The sequence below is a fragment of the Phragmites australis genome, chromosome 14 (assembly GCF_958298935.1).
Source record: "Phragmites australis chromosome 14, lpPhrAust1.1, whole genome shotgun sequence".
Taxonomy (NCBI): domain Eukaryota; kingdom Viridiplantae; phylum Streptophyta; class Magnoliopsida; order Poales; family Poaceae; genus Phragmites; species Phragmites australis.
In genome coordinates this window covers 20,176,825-20,194,614 of record NC_084934.1, presented here as the reverse complement: position 1 = coordinate 20,194,614, position 17,790 = coordinate 20,176,825, and the positions used below count along the sequence as shown (strand labels likewise).

Here is a 17,790-nt window from a genome sequence, read left to right as displayed (position 1 = left end):
TGGGGCCGAGTCAGGTTTGTGGTTTCGTGTTTCGGGTCGGATACGTTCTCGCTCCACCTAGCCTCACCCTGACCCTTTGCCACCCCTAGCTGTAATCAACAACTGGGAATTGTGTTCGTTGGTGAGTAAATGGCAAACCTTTATCGCATTTTAATCCGTTGGACACACATTGAAATTGACAAATTTGATATGATTTAAGTCAGAAAAAATGTATAGAGCTGTATCTAGGGGTGTAATTGGATCAGATACGGACGAATATAGCTCATATTGTATCATATCCCATATTTTGTTCTCAAAGCTAGAGTCAGACACGGATAGCATCGGATAATTATTTTTTTCATCATGTATTATATCATATATATTTTTTTTCTTAGAGTCGGAGTCGGAGTGGATAATGCTAAAAGCTTTCGGTTAGTTGGATAGATTAAAAATTTTCACTTCATTTGTATCACCACATAGCACATAATACAGTATAGAGTGCAATCGAAGTAAACATAGAGAGAATATTCGTTAAGATGTGAAAAAATATTTAATATTATCTATCTACAAATATGTAACAATCTACCTATATATTATCATATTTTTAAATTAAAACACGATAAATATTTTTATAACACATGACATTTAAATATTTTGAATAGGTACCAATCATTCTGTATCTTATATTTTTTTTCTTAGATTAAAATTAAACACATATATTATCAAATAGTGTTGAATGACCATAGTTGCATCCCATATTTGTTTGGTAGCCTTAGGGATGGCAACGGGGCCAATCTCCGCGGGGAATGCTTTCCCATTCCCGTCCCTATTTAGCTATCGGGGGGAAGATTTCTCCCATCCCCATCCCTCACGGGGAATTTGTGGGGATCGGATCCCTAATGGAGATATAAAATTGAATGATATTTGATTATTTTTATATATTAATAATATATATGTTGTATAAATAAGTAATTTATTGATGTATACGAGGATAATTAATACAAGATTGATTAAATATCGTAGGTTAGACAAAAAAGAATAAATGTAATTTATTATTTACTCTACGTAATATAATATTTGTACATTTATATACTAAAAAAAATATGTATATATGTGATATCAGGGATATAGCGGGGAGCGGGGACGGGAAGCGTCTTCTCGTTCCTGTCCCATATAAGTTCGTGGGGGACGAAATCTCCCCATTTCCATCCTCTAATAGAAGAATTCTCCACGAGAAATTGAGGATCGGATCCCTATTAACATCCCTAGGTAGCCTTTCTAGCGGGCGGACGGTGAAAAATAACCATCCCGTTTTCACCGTAGCTCTATCCCACAGCTGCAGTAGTGTTTCTTCTCTCGTCTCTCCCCCTCCCCACTCCCGCACCTCTCCGCACGGCACCCGAACCCTTCAACCCTTCACGCGCGCGCCCCTCCCCTCTCCGCTTCGATCCGAATGGAGGCCGGGCGTGGCGGCGGGAGGCTGCCGAAGATGGAGTCGGCGGAGATGCGGTGGGTGGTCCCGGGGGGCGCCTACGACGAGGACGAGATCGAGAGCGCAGACGACGACGACGGCGGCGGCGCCGACACCCCTGCGGCCGCCTCGGGCTCCCACAGCGGCGGGTGCTCGGACGAGGACAACTACGAGGAGGACGAGATGCTGCGCCAGCGCCTCGTGCGCACGGGCCCGCGCGCCGACTCCTTCGACGTCGAGGCGCTCGATGTCCCCGGCGTGTATCGCCACCAGGTCCGTGCTCCACCCGCCCGCCCCCGATCGTTGGTCCACCCGCCTTTCGTCTCTCTGGTGCACGCGAGATGTTTGTGGTATTGCCTAGGCGAGGCTGCGCCCGCGCGGCTTCCCGTCGCCTCCTGCGCGCGAGGTGCTTGTGGTATTGCCTGCGTGCTCGCGATCGAGCAATGTCTCGTGTTAGATGTTTCTGTTTTTGCGCTATCGCTTGCTTGCGCGAGCTTGTGCCGTGGTGTTGACGGGGACTTGATTGATTTGGAGTGGTAGGAGTAAGACCATGAATGTGCTAGGGTGCTTGCTGTGGCCTATGGGGTAGTTTGGTCTTGTGCATTTCTGTTGTTGTTTTGGTCCTTGCATGTGTGCGAGGTGTTCGCAGTTAGGGATGTGTTCCGATCCGTTTTCTACATTTTTCTGGACTGTTTTTGGATTTTTGGGACTTACGCGGAAACGGGACGAAAACAATTTTGTTGTTTTTCATATGGTTTTCGGATTTCCTGTTTTTAATCGAGAATTTTCCATTTTTCCAATTAAGACCAAACTTTGGAGATCACAATGTAGCCCATATGCCAATTCCAACCGGCCATCCCAAACATCACCCTTATCCCAAACTTCACCCAAACCCCAGTGGTCCAGTCTTAGTCGGTTGCTGACTTACCGATGTTGTTCAAGTTCCTGCTCCAGTGGCACTTCCAATCCTAGTCTTTGTATGATTGTATGTTATGTCGAGTACTCGGGTTACAACATGGTGACTGTTTTTCAGTTGAGACTTATGTCATTACGCGGTCTATTTGTGTAAGGTATGAATTACTTTTATTGGTGTGAATTAATTATGTGTTTGCTTGAAAGTCATGGTTCTACGGGTCGGTGTTCTCGGTTTGAATTATTAGTTCCCAACCGATACTGACGTGTTTCCGTTCTTATTGGTTCATTTTCGATATCTTGACATTCTCGAGTTCGTATCCGTTTCCGGCTTTTCTGTTTTTGAGAGAAAATGTGAAAATGAAAACGGTTAGGGGGGGGGGGGGGGGTTTCCCGACCGTTCGCGTCCGTTTTCATCCCTATTCGCAGTATTAGTCCAGCGATACTGTGCTATGCAAATTTCTCTTATTTACATGGGTGGATTTCTAGATTGTATGAGCCTGCTGGAGTGAGTTATATGTGGCTTTTATTTGTGCGTAAGCTAATGCATCTCTTAGTTTTTTAGGTTCCTAGGCTGTATGGATGCATGAACTCTTGATGCCTGTGGTATTGCTTAGGTAAGTGTCGCTCCTGGTTTCATGCATTGGCTGTTACATGTGGGTGAGGTGCTTCTGTTGTTTCATAGATGCAAGTGTTTGATTCATGCTATTTATCAAGTGTAATGGCTTTTCCAGAGTCTCCATTTTTTCAGTTCCGGTAGCAACAAATCTAGCCTCATTCTTCATAACATTTTAGTGTTTTTGCTTGATGTGGATGCTGGACACGTTATGACCATATTATTTACAGGATATACATATGATGCTCGTGATATGCATTTTGATGTGGTATTTTGAACACTCACGGAAGCCCCAAATCAAGTTAGCCTTATTTTGTTCATTATCTTTGGTTTCATGGATGCCTAATTGGATGCATGATTGGTTCTTGAGTCATATTTATTTAGATGAATGTTGAATGAGGTAGTTTGATCTGGTAGTTGGTTCAATGGTGGACTTTCAATTCTTGAACGGTTGGCATTTTGCCCATAGACAGTGGAGTAACGCTCTCTATATATTACCCGAGTTTATAGAAAACGTTGTCGACACTTGACTGCAAGGGCCAATATGAGTATAAATCTTCACATCTCTAGCAAAGAGCAAACTTTTAGTTAAGGATGGCAGTGGGCCGAGTCGGGTCGGGGCCCCGCGGGTTTCAGACTCTGCGAGGGTGGGTTCAGGTGTAGAAACCCCATAGGGCCATCGGGTCGGGAGCCCAACCTAAGCCAGGTTCGAGTCTTATTTTGCACCCGTGGGTGCCCCACGGGCCCCGAAATCCCGAGGCCCATTACCCCTTATGGCCCATTCCCACACCCTTACCTCTTACGACCCATTCCCACACCCCGCATGCCTTGTCGAGGTTGAGGTAGTGGAGCACGACCCTTGCGTGGACATCCCAGACGGCAATGCGGCCTTGTCGGCGTGGACATCCCAGACAGCAATGCGGCCTTGCCGGTCCCTCGCGGCAAGGCGGAGCGGGCGCCGGTCGTCGTCCATCACGTCCTTGCCCGCAGCACTAACGCGGGAGGGTGCGATGGGAGGTGCCCAGCGGACGGCGAGGGAGGGCGCGACGGCAGCGCGGGAGGACGACGGCGGCGTTGAGGGTTGATTGGAGTTGGACGCGACGGGGAAGCTTCGGTGGCCCTTCACAGAAGGTTGTGTGACAGATCTAGGAGGAGCTGCTTTTGTAACTTTTGATGAGGAAGGCGGGTTTCGGGTCCCCGATGGGTCTCAGGTCCCCAACGGGGCTGGGGCTGGGGGTCCTTTTGCACATGCTAAGAATTTTGGGGCCGGGTTGGGTATGATGTCTCGGGTTTTGGGTCGGGTGCGTTCTCGCTCCACCCCGCCTCGACCCGACCCGTTGCCACCCTTACTTTTAGTTGATATTATGGATAGCAACGTAAGGCCTTTCTTATCTTTGTGAACTACACTGAAACAGCTGGAGCTGGAGTGACCATGATGATGGCAAATGAGTTGTTGGCTGGTGTCCTCATCAAACTGTCCAACTCTAGGCTTGCGTCAGAGTTGGCTGAACTCTTTGAAGTATGGGGATGTTTGGTTATGTTGTAAAAATTCTCACCTCCTCTTATTTAAGTTGGGTGCCTTGCAAGAACTTCAAAGCATTGTTGGATAATTTGCTCAGTGTTTTGCCTGTTCGAAGCCAAAAAAAAGTCAGTCCACCTCAAGATCTCCCATAAAACATGCCTCATTTGAGAAGCCAAAATTTTGAGCCCTGCGCAAGGTTATATACTTGTATGCTGCAGACAGAAGGTTCGCTCTTCAAGTACTTTTCCTGAGAGGCTGAGGCATAGGAGCACTGACCACAATTCCATATTTTAACATGATACTAGCCTTCTATGACAGGCTAGAACCTCAATGATGCATTTAAGGAGATGGAGATATGGAGATTTTGGTTCTGTTCATTATTCCTGTTTGTTGTTAGAGGTCCAAGTCCAGTTTGGGGACTAATTAGTGGTGGAAGATGGTGAGGGGTGCACTTAGAGGTGTTCGCCTAAGTGAAACTACTAGAGTCAGTGAATGAGGACCATTTTTTATTTTCGCATGACTTGAGAGCAAGCTGAGAGATTTGCCTTTGATGAGGCACCTAATGTAAACACATCAAGCAAGGTGACGAACTCACAAGGCTTGGCCTCATACTCATGACTTGAGGGCAGAAAGGTGATGCAATGCATGCTGCGGAAGCGAACTAAAGGCACCCTTTTGGTTGCATACCGCTACTGATATAATCTCATAGCATGGTTATCTGACATGATCCAACCCGGCGGTCTGACTGAAGAAAAACTGAACTCAGTACCCTCTGCTGGGCTGAGCCACCTCACATCCATGTAGGCCCCCCTTGCCCCCTTGTTGACCTGGAGGCTGGAGAGACCTAGTTGAACTAGTTGGTTTTTAAGCGGATGGGTGAGTTGTACAAACGACTCGCACCCTTCATGCCTAAATTCCAAAACACTGCGAGCGCTGGGTTTCGAACCTGCAGTCCTGCACTGCAGCTTATCACATGCTCAGGCAAACAAACGAGAGTAGCAGCAACCTTGTTTGCTTATGTGAATTTGCATCGGCAGATGTGATCCACTAGTTCGAGCAGTGACCTGGTGAGGAGTGACTCATGACCTTGACCAGGTCGAGGTCCAGGAAGGATCTGATAAGTGGTAACACTTCTCATTGGTCTTATTGTCTGGTTCTTGAAGTTCTTTAACGTGGCTGCATCTCTTTGGATGCAAGGATTCTGCAACACAGTGTCCTGCATCCTCACCTTGTAAGTCATATTACATTAACTCAAGCCAGAGGGTTAAGGGGTGCTTTTACAGACTATGTCCCCTTGGTCCTGGAAATTTTGATGACAATATTTATAGTCTCGCTTCCTCTAAAAAATATACATTTAATAGTCTCAGTTAATATTGAAATGGAATAACACAACCAGTTAGTGTTTGGACAAAAAGTTTTTCCGTCATCCCATTTTGAGACTCACGTAAACGTGAACCCGTTTTGATTAAGATGCCATAAAAATAACAATAGAGATCACGCCGTTTTCAACTTTTTCTCTACAAAAGAACACTCGCAAGTTTGACTCAACCATCTATTTTTCTTTCAATGCTGACAGGTCACAATGTCATTTTCAGTTTTTTCCCTATTGAATTTTTTTGTCATGTTAAATTGACCTAGTAGCAACTTTAATTTGGCATTTGCTACTCCAGCTGGTATGTTTACTATACATACATCATGCATGCATAGTATGACTGCAAATTCCAATTCTATTTTACATGCACGAGTATCTTAATTCTGCTGATACCTGAGTGTTCTCTTCCTTTCAGGAATTTACCTTAGGCAGGAGTATTGTGCTAACTCTTCAGACGCTAGGCGTTGTCTTTGGGGATGTTGGTACAAGCCCGCTGTATACCTTTGATATAATGCTCAACAAATACCCTATTACTTCAAAGGAGGATGTGCTTGGAGCACTCTCACTTGTAATATACACTCTCATTCTAATACCATTTCTGAAGTATACTCTGATTGTTTTGCGGGGAAACGATGATGGAGAAGGTATGCTTCTCTCTATGTACTAGGGTACTAGAAGTAAATTAGCAAAATATTTCTTCTTTTTAAGCTTTATATTTAATATTTATGTTCTGATTCTTTGGCAGGAGGGATGTTTGCTTTATACTCACTAATATGCAGAAATGCAAAGGCAAGTCTGCTTCCTAACCAACTACCTTCTGATACCCGTATATCAAGTTTCCATCTGAAGGTGCCTTCGGTAGAACTTGAGAGGTCTTTGAAGATCAAGGAGCGTCTTGAGACTTCATCTATGCTAAGGAAACTGCTTTTGATGCTTGTTCTATTTGGTACTTCTATGGTCATAGCAGATGGTGTTGTCACACCGGCAATGTCAGGTTCATGTCTTTCTGATGCATTGTTCATTGTATTTTACACTTTACCTAGTTGGGTGATCTGCATGTTTGCTTTCCTAGTAATGTCATGCTACACCAGTTTCCTCCTCTCCTAGAAATAACTCCATTTTGTTTCTCATATTGAAATCCGCAGTGATGTCTGCCGTTAATGGCTTGAAGGTTGGAATATCTAGTGTTAATGAAGGTGACATCGAATTGTTAGTTTATTGATTCTTGACAATATATGGTGAAGAAAAGAACTATTTTTTCTATTAATGTTTAATCATGCTCAATGCTTACCGTTTATTATAAACTTTTGGCAGGTGAAGTAGTCATGATAACTGTTGCATTTCTTATTGTTCTGTTCAGTCTACAATGTTTTGGAACGAGCAAAGTGGGGCTTGCTGTTGGGCCTGCGTTGTTCATATGGTTTTGCTGCCTTGCTGGGATAGGAATTTATAACATCAGGACATTTGGTTCAGAAGTATTACATGCATTCAATCCTGTGTATGTATACTATTATTTTGAAAGAAATTCCACTCAAGCTTGGATGTCCCTTGGAGGCTGCCTTTTATGCGCAACAGGTATATGTTTTGACCATATTGCTTGATACTGTTTGTAATATACTCTTGAATACGAAAGGAGAACATAACTTTGTATTTTGTAAGTCTGCTTTAGTTATGTTAACCTTGAATGGAATAGTAGATTTCCCTGCTGCTACTGTTGGAACCCATGAAGCAAACGATTGACCCATGACCCAGCAAATCATCCAAAGAAACACAAAATTCCAAAAAGTTCAAATTAACAACTAATAACAATGATTCAATTCATTATTCATCAATTGACGTCGACATATAAGAAGATTCTCTCTTATGGATTTCCTGAAAGCTAATATAAAAGATGAGCATAGTAAAAGTGAAATATTTTATATGATAAGATATTAACATGACTAATAATTTTTACAGGATCTGAAGCAATGTTTGCTGATTTATGCTACTTCTCTGTTAGATCTGTTCAGGTACTCCCCCCCCCCCCCCCCCCCCCAATCATTTAAGGATCAATGTTTTCCTTCAATGGACATAGTTGATGGTAACTTACTATTGCTCATATGTTACAGCTTACCTTTGCGTGTCTTGTTCTTCCATGTCTTCTACTGGGATATCTAGGGCAAGCTGCATTTCTTATGGAAAATTTAACTGAAAATCAGCATGTCTTCTTTTTGTCTATCCCAAGTAAGGCAAACTGGTTTCTCTAATTGCTATGTGCCGTTTCACTATGATGAAACAAAATTCTGATATCATAATAAAATCGAACTTCATTTAACTAGATGTTTTTAGACCCTTTCTGATAGATATTTTCAATCCATGTTGCAGGTCAGGCATTTTGGCCAGTGGTATTCATAGCTACTCTTGCAGCACTAATTGCTAGTCGTGCAATGACAACTGCTATATTCTCAACTATAAAGCAGGCAACAGCTCTTGGCTGCTTTCCACGCCTCAAAATTATTCACACCTCTAGAAAGTTCATGGGTCAAATATACATCCCGGTGATGAACTGGTTTTTGCTGGTTTCTTGTCTGGCATTTGTTACGGTATTTGGGAGCATAAACGAGATTGGCAATGCATATGGTACGTGATATGAGCCATAAACATGATTGGCAGTGCATTCACAATGCAATCTATTTACAAGTGTGGATCTGATAAGTTTACACAAGAGACAGAGAGAAATTTAAGAATTTGAATTGATTCAAATGCATTTCATAGGACCGTGGCCAGATAAGGGATAAAATGATAGATGGAGAAGTCAATTCCCCTCATTGAACATGCTCTCAGCTACTCCCTCCATTTCTTTTATAAGGCGCACACACATTCCAATATTCAAACTTTTAAATCTTTGACCAAGTAGTCTAACACTGTAGATTTGATGATACAAAATTGGTGCCATTAGATTATATTTGAAAGTAGTTACTTATGATCATAATTTTATTGTCATGAGCAATATATTAATAAAAGAAATTCACGGTCAAAGTTTAGTTTTGGAGACCACATCGAGTCAAACCGCGCCCTTATAATCTTGAGATTTCCTAGACTGGATCTGGTGAACATGGGTCTATCGTGTAGCAATTGCAGGTGATTTTTTGAAAACAGTGATTTGCTGAATATTTATATTTATCAGCATTTGTTGCCATCCCCCCCCCCCCCAACCAAGACTGGTGTTTTTGTCTATATTGAGTACAAGTTATTGCTTGGAAGGAAAAAGTACAAATTCAATGATTCTTAAGAAAAAGAAACCTCCTATATTTAAGAATGATCCTGTTATGTATGTGGTTGCTTTCTAACACCTTAATATCAGTATATGTACAAACCCACGGTTTTTAACATGATGAACTTGCTGCTAAATTGCCTTATTTCTTCAGTCCAATCACTGCCGCCTGAGAATCTTTCTAATGCTTGGTCTTGATTGCAGGCATAGCTGAACTTGGGGTCATGATGATGACTACTGTCCTGATAACCATTATAATGCTTCTGATATGGCAGGTCAACATCATTGTAGTTCTATGCTTTCTCACCCTCTTCCTGGGGCTCGAGTTATTTTTCTTTTCCTCAGTTTTGGGAAGTGGAGCAGATGGAAGTTGGGTTCTTTTGGTATTTGCAGCTGTACTGTATTTGGTAATGCACATATGGAACTATGGAACCAAGTTGAAGTACGAAACTGAGGTCAAGCAAAAACTTTCGATGGATTTGTTGATGCAACTAGGCTGCAATCTTGGTACAGTGAGAGCACCTGGAATCGGATTGCTTTACAATGAACTGGTGAGGGGAGTTCCTGCAATCTTTGGTCACTTCCTCACCACACTGCCAGCCATTCATTCAATGATCATTTTTGTCTGCATCAAATGGGTCCCAGTTCCTGTTGTGCCTCAGAATGAGAGGTTTCTCTTTCGTCGGGTCTACCCAGAGAGCTACCATATGTTCCGCTGCATTGCTAGGTATGAACTTCATTTTTCTGAGTTCCTGAAATAAATGTAAACTATGTTTACCTCCCAAAATGATGTTATGCTGGTCTTGAAGTTTCTTGCTATGCTCCATTGAAACTTTGAGACAAAACTCAATGCATCTACGCATGTTTGATGCCATGGCCACTCTCTGTTTGTGTTTCATGTAATGCCTAATCTGGATTTAGAATCTGCTAGAAAGCAACTGAGTCTGTCAGTAACAAAGATACTATTCTGCCGGCGCCAGTTACGGATCAGATCAGTACGACACCCCGGGCATTGTTACTGCATAGGCAGGGCCACAGGACAGGTGCTCTTTTGGGAGTGTGCTGTACTTTACTGCCCCCTCAAAGTTGTGAAGTGTTGAGTTAGGTTTTATACCATAGTGAATAAAAATGCATTTCTTTTAATTGCTGAAATTAGGTGATTCATGGATGTAGTTTGGAACCTTTTAACTCGAGTTTTATCCGCTGATCTTTGCTTGCACTATTATCCTGTTAAGAGTTCTGCTCATCAAATAAGAGTTTTTGTGTCTTCTATTTTTTTGCCTCTTCGGGCACTAGATATCTGCAAGAAATTAGTTCAAACTCGTTTTGTTAAGTTCTGCTCATACTTATTTTTTTTGGCCATTTTTAACTCTTACAATGGTTGCTACCCTTGTATGGGTAGAGCTGCAATTGATGTCTCAGTTATTCCCTTAGTCAGCGTGTGCCCAAGGAATTGTTCTAGTTGGTCCCTTTTTTTTTTCTTGAATGCGCAGAAGAGTTACGTGGCAGAGAGTTACGTGCCATTTCATTAACACACACAAAAAGAAGGGTCTAAAGATAAGAAAAAGACCAAAGTACAACACAAAAAACACACACAAAAAGAAACGAACAATACCCTAAGAACAGGGACAAAAGAAAACAGAGAAACAAGAACAAACACAAAGAAAAGGGCTCAAAAGAGAGCCAAAAAAAACACACCCAACAAAACCTATGAACCAGCCAAGAGAACTTGGAGCTCCTTAGCACCGGTAGCGCACCAGAGCAGCCCTTGCATAGCCACAACTTGTTCCACCAAAGCAACAGCCGGAGATGAACAATTGAATACACAATCATTTCATAGTTTCCAAATTTCCCAAGCCACAAGAATGATTAGGGAATTTAGACCCTTCCTTAAGATGCTTATCGGCTTGCTTCAGCGCGTAACACCACCAGCTAGCAAATGCAGACCAGCCTGGTTGAGGAGCAAGAGCTGGCAAACCGACCCGAGAGAGAACACCGAACCAAACTTGCCTAGAGAACACACGAGATCAGGAGGTGCTAGATAGTCTCATCGCCTTGATCACAAAGGGGACAAGAAGCAGGATGGGGAAGGCTACGCTTGGCCAGTCTATCTGCAGTCCAACAACGGTTGAGAATTGTGAGCCAAAGGAAGACTCTGGGGGATCGTATTTTGCTTTTCCTGGACCTCTGGTCAGAACATCAAACCTCATGCACAAATCATGTAATCCATGAATAGCCAAAAAAGAAATTGGAACGTGTTAAATTGGAACATCAGAGGGTTAAATGCAGAATCCAAGTGGTTAGCCTTGAAAGAGAATTGAGGAAAGTGCCTGCTCCATCTTCTGTATTCAAGAAACTAAAATGGATTGGATTGATATCTCAATCCTTAAGAAGTTTGCCCCCAAAAGATTCAATAAATTTGTCTTTGTTCCCTCAATTGGTGCTTCAGGTGGCCTCCTTGTAGCCTAGATTGGGGCTCACATTATTGGAAGCATCATCTTCGCTGCTCCTTTCGCTCTAACAGTGACTTTCACCTCAACTTTCAATAGTGAAAATTGGTTTCTCATAAACATATATGTTTCCTGCAGTGCCCTTGAGAGAGCAGAATTTCTCACATATTTGAATGGGCTTGATATAGCGGATGAGGAAAACTGGCTACTTATAGGCGATGTCAATCTCTACAGATCCCTAGATGACCGAAATAAGCCCCGGAGGCTGGTGGTGGTGGTGGGTAACATTGAAGCTTTCAACGAAGTTATTGGCAATTTGGGTCTGTTGGAAATCCCTTTGAAAGGGAGAAAGTTCACTTATAGTAACATGTAGCATGACCCTTTCTTGGAGGAGCTCGATTGGCGCTTCACATCCACCAACTGGATTATTGACTTTCCACACACCCCTCATTCCTCTCTCAAAGACCACCTCGGATCATGTTCCCTACTTTGTGCAGATTGGAACAAATATCCCAAGAGCCCAGATTTTCAGGTTTGAAAATTTCTGGGCAGATCAGCTGGGCTACATAGACTGTTGCCAATGTCTGGATGGCTCCTATTAGAGAAACTAACAGCGCAAAGAAGATCTCAGTCAAGTTTAAACTGTTGAGGAGGGTCCTTAAGAGATGGAGTAAAAGCCTATCTCAGTTAAACCTTCTGATCTCTGAGTGCAACTGTACTCTTATGGTGTTAGACAAAATTGAAGAGACCAGACCATTTTTCATCCAAGAGAGAAAATTTAGATTGATCCTCAAAAGACATATCCTAAAACTCCATTGCAAAAATGAATATTGGAGGAAAAGATGTATCATCAGATGGGTTAAGTGTGGTGATGAAAGAACTAAATTTTTCCACGCTGCAGCTACTGAACGGTTCAGGAAGAATGCAATTACATTTCTTGAATCCCAAGAGGGCAGGTTTGTCTGTAACCATGAAAAGAAGGCTGTCGTATTATATAATGCTTTCAAGTCAAGAATGGGTTCCTCAAATAGTCCAAGTATATGGTTCAATCTAAATGATCTTGTCCAGTCCTATGATCACTTTGACAGCCTCTTTAATCCCTTTCCAAGCTGGAAATTGATTTGGTCATTAAGAAAATGTCTTCTAATAAATCACCAGGACCAGATGGCTTCAGTGGCCTTTTCTTCAAGAAATGTTAGCCCATTATCAAGGAGGACGTTTATCTGCTCTGTGAGGAATTCTACCATGCCTCCATAGACCTGCAGGCCATAAATAACTCTTTCATCATTCTTATCCCAAAAACCAACAGCTTGGTAGCAATGAAAGACTATAGGCCTATCTCTTTGCTCAACATCAGTCTCAAGTTGATCACGAAGCTCATATAATCCATAAGAACCAATATTGTTTTATCAAGTCAAGAACCATCCAAAACTGTTTGGCCTGGGTTTATGAATACTTGCATCGATGCCATTACTCAAAAAAGGAGATTGTCATTTTGAAACTTGACTTCAAAAAGGCCTTTGACACTATAGAGCACACCGTCATCCTTCTCATGCTTGCGCAGCTTGGCTTCAGCTCACGGTGGATCAATTGGATGGAGAATATCATGAGCACTGGATCCTCTGTCGTTCTTCTCAATGGTGCACCAGGGAAACCTTTTAGATGTAGAAGAGGGGTAAGGCTAGGAGACCCTCTCCCACTCTTATTTTTTATGCTCGCAACAGACCGCCTGCAATGTATTTTCAATAAAGATGACTCCAATGGTACTCTCTCTATGCCTATTTGGATGGCAGTTGATCAAGATTTCCTAATTATTCAGCATGCAATATATTGTCAATAAAGATCACTCCAATGGTACTCTCTCTATGCCTATTCGGATGGCAGTGGATAAAGATTTCCCAATTATTCAGTATGCAATGATACTTTGTTGTTCTTAAATGGCTCTCAAAAGGAGCTTTTCTACTTGAAGGCTATCCTGAATTCCTTCACTGCCTCCACCGGACTCAAGGTAACTTTGATAAATCCTGCGTAGTTCCTATCAATATTGATCACGAAAAAGCTTCTCAATTGGCTGATGCTTTTGGCTGCTCCATTGGCAAGCACCTCTTTACCTACCTTGGCTTGCCTCTCGAGACCACCTGTCCGAAAATTAAGGATCATTCTCCTCTTATGAACAATGTGTAAAGAAGGTTATCGGCTGTTTCAAACTTTCTTACGATGGCGGGCAGATTGGAAATGGTGAATTCGGTCTTATCAGCCCTTCCAACCTACTCCATGTGCACCCTCAAATTACCTTTTGGAGTCATTCAAAGTATAGACAGAGCTAGAAGATAATGTTTTTGGTGTGGTTCCGATATTAACACCTCTAAGAAACCCCTGGTTGCCTGGTAAAAGGTATGTAGGCCAAAAAGAAACGGAGGATTGGGAGTGATCAATCTCCAATTGCAGAAGGAACATTCTAAAAAGGAAGCGACTTAAGATTGAGAGCAATAACTACAATTGTGTTCTATGCTCTCGTAACATTGAAGAAACTGTCTTCCATCTCTTCTTCGCTTGCCCCTTTACGGCCAACTGCTGGTCCTCTATCCAGATGCATTGGGATCTCAATCTTCAATTCCTCATGATGATGCAGAAGGCTGCAAAAGACTCACAAAAGCCTTTCTTTATGGAGATATTCATTATCACTACCTGGAGCATTTGGAAGCAGAGAAACAATCTCATTTTCAGAAATATTAGGCCTTCCCTCCCTGGATGGAAGGATTGCTTCAATTCTGAATTTCTTTTATAGTTAAATAGGGTTCATGTGCCTTCTAAACCGTTGGTGTCCCTTTGGCTTTCCTCTCTTGTATAGTTCCCTCTTCTTTCCCTCTTGTTTTCTTATCTTGTACTATTTTCCTTTAAAAAAACAATTATGCATGGTATTAAAGTAAGGAGATGTGGAGCAATCTCACTAAGGAACCGACCATGAAGCCAACGGTCCAGCCAAAAACAGGTATTAGAGCCATCTCCAATTAAGGTCACCATGCAACAGAGAATAATGCTCTAGAATTTGGATGAACCTGAACTTGTAGTCCAGCCCAAGGTCTAGAGGGTTTTGTTTTATGAAGCCAGAGCCATCGTATGCGAAGAGCCCAACCAAGAGTTGAAAGGTCCTGAATGCCAAGACCACAATGCATAAGAGGCCGACAAACATGTTTCCAAGAAACTAAACAATTTCCACCATTAGCATGTTCTTGACCTTGCCAAAGAAAACCCCGTCGCAACGTATCAATTGCTTTAAGAACCCATCTAGGTAAATCTATAGCAATCATCTGATAAACAGGGGTAGCCGACAAAACGGAGCGAACCATAGTTAAGCGCGGCAACTCGGTTCATCAAAGAGGCTTTCCAACTAGGGAGATGGTTGGCTACTTTATCAACAAGAGGGTAAAGCTCCGCTTTAAATGCTTAACCTGACAAGGCAAGAAGCTTTGGACAATAACCAACTCCAAATCCTTACAATGAATAGGAGTTACATAACATTTAAGAAGGTTAGTCTTAAGACCTGAGATGTCCCCAAAAATCTGAAGAATTCCTTTTATCAACTCTAAGTCCTCAGCAACTGACTTGAGGAAAAGCATAACACCATCGGCATATAATGAGACTCGATGCTGCAGACCACGGGCAGACAAAGGTTTCAAAAGGCCATTATAAGAGGTACGAGAAATTAGAGAGTTCAGCACATCCATAACCAAAAGAAAGAGCATGGGAGATAGCGGACCCCCCTGCCTAAGGCCACGATGGTGTCTCTTATGATGGTATGGTGTCTCTTATAGTTGGTCCCATTTATCATGTTCCATTTAGCAATTGCTAATTGTTATTACAGTTATATGGTAATTTATTAGCACTGTTTAGTCATTGGTTATGATTATTGGCATGGATGTTAATGATGTATGGCTGCAGGTATGGGTACAAGGATGTGCGCAAGGAGAACCCCCAAGCATTCGAACAGCTTCTGATAGAAAGCCTTGAGAAGTATATACGCCGAGATGCTCAAGAACGCTCCCTAGAGAGCGATCATAATGATGACACAGACTCTGAAGAGGAGGTCGCGTCTGCGTCATCTAGAGTTATAGTTGGTCCAAACGGTAGCATCTACTCTCTTGGTGTTCCACTACTTGCTGAGTCTGCCAGTGCTGGTAACTCAACCCTGGGATCAGGCATGTCATTTGATGGATCTCTGGATGAGGCAATGGACGGAAGGCGAAGCCTAGACAACGAACTCTCTTTCATTCACAAGGCCAAGGAGTCAGGCGTGGTGTACCTTCTTGGACACGGCGACATAAGAGCTCGGAAGGAGTCGTTCTTTGTCAAGAAGCTCGTGATAAACTATTTCTACGCGTTCTTGAGGAAGAACTGCAGGAGGGGCATAGCAACATTGAGTATACCGCACACAAGGCTGATGCTGGTGGCGATGCAATACATGGTTTAGGGTTTTCTACACCCCCTTTTTTCCCCTTCGATGGACATGATACTAACTCGCGGCTGTAGATACCGAGGTGCGAGATGCCTTTCAAGCTGCTTTATTTTGATAGAAATCAGAGCTAGCAAATGTGCTGTTGACCAAAAGATGATCAAAACCTACCTGGTTTTGCAAAAAATATGATCTTAACAAAAAAAATATCCTTTCCCTGTCAAGATATATATACTGTTGTGTGGACAAGCCTTTTCAGTCACCCCATATAACTTATACACGCATCCTGCTCTGATCTGCCTGGTGGTTTTTGCTTGTCTGTTTGTGCTGATAAGAATGAACAGGCACTGCTATTGATTGCCCAGCTGCACCAATCAGGAGTAAGGTCGGCTCCCTGCACGGCCGCGTACCTGCTGCAGATCGACTGGGGTAAGATCCATGCTCTTCAATACCGATCACTACGCGTGCTGGCCAAACAGCTTAATCGATCGCCCAGTGCCGTAGTCTTCTCTGGCAGCAGGTACCGACTGGAGCCTGATGAGGAGCGTAGTCGGTGGACAGCAAGAGCAGATAGTAGCCTCTTATGTTGCACCAGGGTCTGTTTGGTAAAGTTTTTAGAGTAGTTTTTTTAAAAAAATTAGAGAGTTCTGTTAAACAACAGTTTTTAATTTTTAATTTACTTTTCTGAGTGAAATATGTGAAAATAATTCTCTTAAATGAACTGAAATTGAGAGCTGAAAAAAGCAGTCTCTTAATTCACTTTCTGAACAGAATAATTTTTTATATATATTTTGTTTTAAAGAATCATTTTTAGTTGTAGAATTACTCTTCTATAGAATTATTTTTCACAGAAAATTTAGATTAGAGCTGTACCAAAGGACCATAGTCGTTGTCAATTTTCGCGTGTCGAATACATACGTGTTGTGTGATTTTGCTGCTGCAGCAGAGGCCTGCCGGGATCGCAATCAGCGAAACGGACGGACGGACGGGTGGCAGCGTCGGGAGGTGTCCCGAGAATCTCCGAAAAATACGAGAGTTGAATGCAACAGATTGTAGTGGGCTGAGTGTGTCACCTGTGTCATGGCTCTGGGGATGGATTGACATGTCGGCTACTGGGGACATGCCCGTGCTTCTCTAAATATTTTTAAAAAGGGCAGCTGCTGCTTCTTATTCATTTTCCATTTCCTCTTGTCTGGATGGAACGATGGATTGGAATGACAATCAAGGGTGGTGGAGCGGCGACTAGGGTGATTAACTTTTTTTTTCCCTGAGTGGATGGTGATTAAGCATGGCATTCCTTTGGGCCCAACGTTGCTTACGGTGTATTGGTATGGGAGGGGCACGCGTGATGCGGCCATGTGGCCCACGGGTGAGTGAAGGGAAGGGGGAGGAGAGGAGGAACATGTGGGGTGCATAGAGCCAAGGAATCAGTACTCTTGTTCCCCACTCGTGTTGGATGAAGAAACTCAGCTCCATATTTTTGACTGAAATACTACAAGATGAGCGTCCTAAATAGTATCTGGAGATGAGAGTAGCGTTGGTCTGTTTTGGAGCAAAGGAATTCTATGGAAATTAGTTCAATGTTCCAAAATCAATTTTTTCGTATTTATAAAAAGATGTGGCGGTCCTTGTGCTCCCAAAATCAAATATACACAACCCCTACATATTCTCGAGAAAATACGGTACATTTGCATAGTGGTGGAACCAACAATCAACCAAGGGGACTTATCTTCTTCTTCCTCCTTTAACCCCTTTCTTCTTC

The 17,790-nt window shown here is 42.7% G+C and overlaps 1 protein-coding gene across 4 annotated transcripts; it reads left to right on the top strand.

Moving 5' to 3' along the window:
• The first annotated feature begins 1,290 nt into the window (after positions 1–1,290).
• Positions 1,291–16,665, top strand: LOC133890530 (probable potassium transporter 14). Of its 4 annotated transcripts, none has more exons than XR_009904054.1 (11): positions 1,291–1,723; positions 6,288–6,516; positions 6,618–6,866; positions 7,018–7,068; positions 7,187–7,447; positions 7,829–7,881; positions 7,981–8,095; positions 8,237–8,491; positions 9,330–9,852; positions 15,518–16,113; positions 16,364–16,665. XR_009904054.1 is itself a non-coding variant. In XM_062330929.1 (11 exons), exons 3-11 carry the CDS (start codon positions 6,384–6,386, stop codon positions 16,044–16,046), a joined length of 2,169 nt encoding a protein of 722 aa, XP_062186913.1. In that variant the 5' UTR covers positions 1,593–1,723; positions 2,928–2,979; positions 6,288–6,383; the 3' UTR covers positions 16,047–16,323. The 4 variants fall into 4 exon arrangements, 3 of the variants coding, with proteins under 3 accessions (XP_062186911.1, XP_062186912.1, XP_062186913.1); XM_062330929.1 differs by lacking the exon at positions 16,364–16,665 and adding an exon at positions 2,928–2,979 and having other exon boundaries at positions 1,593–1,723; positions 15,518–16,323; XM_062330927.1 differs by lacking the exon at positions 16,364–16,665 and having other exon boundaries at positions 15,518–16,323.
• Positions 16,666–17,790: the final 1,125 nt, after the last annotated feature.

Bases quoted from the DNA above. Each gene is read 5' to 3' on its own strand.
- LOC133890530 (XM_062330927.1), top strand. From the start codon at position 1,433: ATGGAGGCCGGGCGTGGCGGCGGGAGGCTGCCGAAGATGGAGTCGGCG. The intron at 7,069-7,186 runs GTGACATCGAAT...AACTTTTGGCAG, and splicing joins AATATCTAGTGTTAATGAAG to GTGAAGTAGTCATGATAACT. The intron at 7,448-7,828 runs GTATATGTTTTG...TAATTTTTACAG, and splicing joins CTGCCTTTTATGCGCAACAG to GATCTGAAGCAATGTTTGCT.